Below are 6410 nucleotides of genomic sequence, written 5' to 3' on the forward strand. Positions count from 1 at the left end.
TCTTCTTTGTGGGGGTCTGCCCCCAAAAAACAGTCTCAAGTCCTGAGAAAGTCAAATAAGACGCTGTGTAAAACTTCACTGCCCAGCCAAAAAAAAGTAACCGCTTTGATTTAACTAGGCAAGTAGGTAAGGACTTTCCACCTGACCATAACTGCAGCGATGTATATGTTTTAGCTGAATACACATTGTTTTAACCCTAATTGATGCAGTTAGTCATTGGTTTAATGTTTGTTCTTTCTGATGTAAAGTCAAGGTTGTAACTGTTTGCAATGAAGTTGTGGGGCGCTGAACTGTTATTTTGATTCTTTTGAATTTTGATAGTAATTACTGGTCTTTCAAATTTGAAGGAGGGGAGTAAGCATCTTGAGGAACATTCATCATTAACTCCTCCAAAAAATATAGTTTATTCAATAATAAATGAATATGTGAATCATAACAGTGATTGACAGCTGATAGGAATAATATGATTGTTAATAGTATCATATTCATACAGACAAACATCGATGAGACAGTTAATTAATGTACTTATTGCAGCAGTCTGCATATTTGGTACCCCTGCTGGTCTAAGAGTGAAACAAACTCATTCAGTTATTGTTCAGTTAAAATTCATTAAATTATGTCTGCCACCTTATATATTTATATGAAAGGCTTTACTGATGTGCCACAATAATGTCACCTATGTTATTGAGTTAAAATATTAATATTGTGGCTTTCCAAGTTAACATTGATTGATATGACTGCGATTAAATCAGCATATACTTCTGCCAGGGGATGCCACCCCTCAAAATCTCCTGCCACCCTCTTGCCACCCCTTGAATATTTTTCTAGATCCGCCCCTGCCACCAGTAAAGAGTTTTTCACCAAATCTTCCAGGACTTAATCCTAAGTATGCCACTTAAAAGTGTAACTGCAGTGAAAATGCTCTTTAATTTACAATATGTTGTTGATGTTACTCACTCAGCAGGACTTTTGCAGTTCACGTGGAACATGCGTTCCTCCGTGCTCGGTGAGGGAGTGTCTCTCTCTCCGGCCAGCAGGGGCAGCGCAGCACTGGAAGAACTATTTTCCTCAGAGGAGGAGACGGAGCTGTGGGAGCGATGGGGCACCTGCAGACTGAGGTGCTGCTGACCGCGCCTCTCCGGCAGCTCAGGAGGCAGGCAGGGCGAGTGCATGTCCCTCTTCAGGCCCACAACTCTCCCTGAGAATACATATATCTGGTTAAGTAACTGTTAATACTTGCAGACATGTATTTTCATTTATAAAATGTTAGCTTAAACGACATATATTGGGCTAACTTTGCTAACAACATTAGCTTGTGGTAAAGAGTGGTGCAGGAATGAGTCTTAAAACCCGGAAGGGAGTTAGCATTTAACCACTTCCTGAACCCATGCCTCAAAGTTATTTTGAAAGTGTCTTTTGTGAGAGGCCTCGAAAAATATCTGTGAATGTCCGAAGCCTTTGCGTGTCATTCTGCGGTATATGAGGGGTGTAAATGTGTTTTACAGAGATGTTTTCATGCAGTATTCCAAAATTAAAAAAATCTCATAACTTTTCGTCGAAGGAGCCCTTCGAAGGAGGAACTTCCGGGTCAGCCTACAACAATACATTATCCCTGCCCCACTTTATGTGAGGAAATGTGTATAGATATATATTGCATGTGCATACCATCCACTTTGGGTGTTTCCTTGGTAATAATCCACTCCCCTGGCTGTAGCAAAGACTGGCCGTAAGACATGTCCTGCTCCGTGCTGGAAGAGCCGAACGCAGATGAGGAGGACGGCGTCAGCTCTTCAAGCTTGAAGAAGTCCAGGCCCATGTTGGTACCTCCGAAGAACCGGCAGCCTCCGAGACAGCCGCAGCGGTTCCTGCCACGCTTGTTGCGAATGCTGACGTCTTCTGGCCAAAGGAACCAGAGTCTGAGGAGAGGAGGAGAAGGGGGAGCTGAAGTATATAAAGACTTTGTCCAGTCATGCAGACATATCAAGCACAACTGTTTTTTCTACCTTTTGGTCTGTGCATCATGAAGCTCCAGAAAATGCCTCTGCACTTCACATTTGGCCGAGTGGTCAGCGGCCAGGGCGATGTCTGCTGTGATGAGGTTCAGGTTGACCGAACCCGCCTCCAGCCAGACAGAGCGCCGCAGCAGGGGGGGCTGGCCCAGACCTAATGGCTGACCCAGACCTTGACCCGGGCCAGCTGTCTGCAGCCGGGCGGCCTCGCTGTGCTGCTGCTGCTCGATGTACTGCCGGATGTTCACGTCCTGCACCACTGCACTGATGCCTTCTCCCACGGCTTGGTTGTGCAGGTTGCAGTTAGCTACCCGAACGTTAGCCGTCTGGGAAGGAGGAAAGAAAACGTGAAATATGTACATGGATTTCAATGAGTCAAAGTTTCATAACCATTAGGTTAGGTCAAAATATATCTTTACCTTATTCACAATTCATAAACAGTCGGTGCTAATTACCTTGACATTGGCAGCACAGCCTTGCTCCACGACGAAGAGGTCGACCCCATCCATGGCCAGTCGGGTCATGGTGTACTTCAGCTCCTCTGATGTGCGACAGTGCCCGGGTAGGCAGCTCAGCTGAAACACAAACATAATTTAGGACCAGAAACCTTTCGATGGTTGCAGGGAAGCTATCTTTAATTTAGTCTGGCTGTGCTTTACATAGCGATACATAGCCTGTAGCCACAGCAGCTCGCTTGTCAGACACTAATGAGGGCTCTCGGGCAGAGATTTTAAAAATACCCTTGTTAGTATTCGCATACAAACAAGACATTTTGTGAAACAGACTTGTTTTCTTTCAAAGTTATTTATGGTATGCTATGCGAGTACATCAATAGTTTCTGTGTTGGAGGCTGTGGCTACGGGCAGTTTCTCTAGCTGAGTGTGCAAGTCATGCATCGTTAGACAAAAGTTCACAGTAGTCTCTTTTTATTATCTGGTGTCATTTGCACATTTCCCTTCACACTGGACGGCTCTGACAAACATTCAAATCTCACCAAAAATGCCTTTAGCCGTAATGAGCTCATTTAGTGGAGTCATACACACATGGCTGCTAACTAGTTCAAACCGATGTGAGACAGCTACAGCAGATACATTGAACATGGGAGTAATGAGGCTCAGTGTGTGTGCAGTATTTTATCTTTTACAGCCTGTTTTTACCTTGGCATCGCAGGTGCGGCGGTCAACGCCGTGCTGGCAGATGACAGAGGGCTTGGGTTGTTCTAGTTGGAACTCTCGGGACACCCCATGGAAGAGGAAGGTCTCACCCCACTCTATCATACTTGCCACCTAATAATCACAAGAACACACAGAGACATTAGAACTTCAAAACAATCAATAAATAAATACACAGAATAAAAATCTATCAAATGAAACACCAGCACAAGCTATAACACTAAAACACTATTGCCATATTATAAATACATTTGGATACTTCCCTTAGTACACTGCCATGCTGTGCGCTGTAAACCTCTATGCAGTGCGTGAATTTCAACACGGTAATGTCTCAAAATGCACAGAGCTGCTGTCCTCTCACCGGGAGAGATGATGGTTGCTGAGGGCTTGCTAGAGCAAAAATGCTAAGGTGGCTAGTTAGCTGAATCTTGAATCGAGATAACTAGCTAACAGATAGCAATTAACAGCAACTAGCTATTAACCCTATAAAGAAATGGGTGGCCTTTTAATGACACCAGTATAGTGGTTTGTTACATAAAGTTGACATTTTATTTGCACAGTGTTGCGTTAACCGGAGCAACAGCAATCGCAGATGAATGCGTAATTTCTGTAACGTAGCCAAGAAAGCGATCATTGAGTGTGAGATGTGTCCAGTGTTTCCACACTAAATGTTTTGACCGTTATGAGCCCATCCTCCGATACTCGTATTGCATTCTTCCGTAAAAGCAGCAAATGCATGTATAGAAGAACGCAAACCGAGACAAAGCATATGAAATGTTCCGACACAAATATAAATGAGTGATTTAAATTCAGAAAGGTTTGATTGTATTAAATAGGAGCTTCATTCAAGACAGCTTACCACATTCACACATTCCCTCCCCCACATCTGACCCCATGATCACACACACACACACACACACACACACACACACACACACACACACACACACACCTGTGGAAGAGTGACCCTGCCGGTGAGCCCCCCCGCCTGCATGTCGATGAGCCAGGCGTACTCCAGCGTATCACTGCTCATGGAGAGGCCCTGAGCGGAGAACATGGCGTGGGCCCTCATCTGCAGGCCAGACAGACTCAGGTGGCCGTCCCTCAACACCCCGTCCGCTGTAGGGCGCTGTGGATTAAACACACACAAACATGTTTAATATTACATCCCTTCCTTGTAAGGTAGGGGGAAACCTTCAGAAACTGAACTCAGAAATCTTTAGCTATGGTACAATGAATAGAGTGGTCTAGTGATGACGTACTTTTGTATCAAGTTAGTATTGCAAGGGCTCCATCAACAAAAAAAAGATTTCTTAGGATTTTGGAATATTGCAGAAAAACAGTCTGAGGCAAACACATGTATTTGACACTTAAATGTTTTTTCCAGCAGGATAATCACCACGTTTATAATTTCTGAAGCATAAATGCAATCCCCCAAAGAAAAAGCTAACATTAGGCTGTAAAATAAAAACATGGTGCGTCAACACCGCTAAGTTAACGTCAGACTCATGTTTGGTGTGCTTGGTTTAGTTGTCAAAGCTTCAGATGTTTACCAGTAGGGTATTTAGATATGTTGTGTCGTAGAAGAAAATTAAATCTCGAATCTACCATTGACTTTGAGACTAGGGAGCCAGGAAGTGCCAAAATGCTAGTTTCCCGGTTTGGGACTCATTCCTGCACTACTCTTTTGCTTAATATCCAAACATGTGCCATAGAAAAGTGCTTTTCCCCATCTCACTGCCGGAGAGATGAGAGCTACACATTAATTGTTGGGATTAGGGAAAGATATTCTCTCTGAGCAGCAAATAGAATCCAACTCGTGGCTAAAGCTTAGAAGTCTTGTGTGGTTATGCAATATGCAGGTGCTTATGCAAAGATGTGCTTGGTGAAAACCATGTTTTACATTATGCAACTCTTACTTGAAAGCTTTATTCAGAGTGTTTTATAAAGCCTGAGTCACCCTTCAGTAGCCATATTAGAGACTGGTTGTTGTGTTATCATTGTTTTCACACATCTGATGTGCCACATCATTGAAAAGGTAATATGTTACATTTATAGAAAACCCTTGCAATAATTGTAAGGGCGCAATTAAGTGAACTGTAGACGGCTTCCTGATGCTCTTGCATATGCTCAAGGTCGTGTACATGCTCAAGGTATGTGAGTGAGCATCCTGGGCATTGGCCAAAACAGTATGTTACATAAAATCCAAATTACATATTATATTTAAAATATTGTCACTATCCGTAATGTTTGAATATTGTAATGTGCTTCATGATATTTAATAGCTTGGTGTTAGCAAATTACTGCATCAGCTTACGTTATGAAGCAACTTACGCCAGATCCTGGTGGGTAAGTTAAAGCTAGTTGGCTAAGCTTAGCTTAGCTTGGTTTACAGTTAGCCGGCTAACCTTATCCTAGCTTACGTCACAGTTAGCCATTGTTAGTTTTTCACCTTTGCTTTCATCTGGTCTGCATTTGTTATTGGCTAAATTTGACACCGCTTGTCATAATCAATAAGTAAGCAGTATGAATCATGTTTTCTGGCTAGCAATAATGATAGCCAACAAGCTAGCCAAAGTTAGTCAGCAAACAACCTCACATACATGTTAAGGAAACACAGAAATGTCGGAACGTCTTTCAGTTGAGTTACAATCTGTTCACACACTGGCAACACAAAGTAATACATATACCGTAATTCTCGGACTATAAGCCGCGCCTTTTTCCCCATTTTTCGATGCTGCGGTTTATATAACGGTGCGGCTAATCTATGGATTTTTACAGCTAACGGCCACTAGGGGACCTCCTAAATCTATGGATTTTACAGGTTACAGTCCACCACCTTTAACTCTATGGGCTCTATGGCCGGTCCGCGCCCCCCACCTTTAAGCGGCGGGGTCCAGCAGGAAAAGCTGGAGGCCGGAAAAGAGTGAGACAGGTAGCGCGCAAAAGTAAAAGGGGAACCGAGAGTGGTACGAGAGACAGAACGAGAGCAAGACAGACAGACATTACGAGAGCGAGACAGTTTGTCCCCGTACCACTGGTTGAAAACCACTGCTGTAGATCACTGCCAGTACGTGCGCTGGGAGCGCACCGTTTAAGTTTGAAAGTTGAAAAGTTTGTGTGTCTGAAACGCTATGTGATACAGTACAGTTTACACAGCACAGTACATGTTCTGTAGCTACTATTGCACTAAATGGTAACACTTGAATACGTTATGCAAATATGCAAC

General features: G+C 43.4%; 1 protein-coding gene across 1 annotated transcript; it reads right to left on the reverse strand.

Moving 5' to 3' along the window:
- Positions 1–901: 901 nt before the first annotated feature.
- On the reverse strand, positions 902–4331 carry LOC104950498 (uncharacterized protein KIAA1109-like). The gene is made up of 6 exons (XM_010777021.1): positions 4134–4331; positions 3167–3295; positions 2465–2584; positions 2004–2335; positions 1666–1916; positions 902–1198 (listed from the first exon to the last, which is right to left on the reverse strand). Exons 1-6 carry the CDS (start codon positions 4251–4253, stop codon positions 954–956), a joined length of 1197 nt encoding a protein of 398 aa, XP_010775323.1. The 5' UTR covers positions 4254–4331; the 3' UTR covers positions 902–953.
- Between the last annotated feature and the right edge of the window lie 2079 nt (positions 4332–6410).

Source organism: Notothenia coriiceps, unplaced genomic scaffold, assembly GCF_000735185.1.
Source record: "Notothenia coriiceps isolate Sejong01 unplaced genomic scaffold, NC01 NC01_scaffold00017707, whole genome shotgun sequence".
NCBI lineage: Eukaryota > Metazoa > Chordata > Actinopteri > Perciformes > Nototheniidae > Notothenia > Notothenia coriiceps.

Excerpts from the sequence above, each read along its gene's own strand:
- LOC104950498 (XM_010777021.1), bottom strand. The coding sequence starts at position 4,253 with ATGAGGGCCCACGCCATGTTCTCCGCTCAGGGCCTCTCCATGAGCAGT. Across the intron at positions 1,917-2,003 it reads CATGATGCACAGACCAAAAG|ACTCTGGTTCCTTTGGCCAG; the intron begins GTAGAAAAAACA and ends TCCTCTCCTCAG. Across the intron at positions 1,199-1,665 it reads GGAAACACCCAAAGTGGATG|GGAGAGTTGTGGGCCTGAAG; the intron begins GTATGCACATGC and ends ATGTATTCTCAG.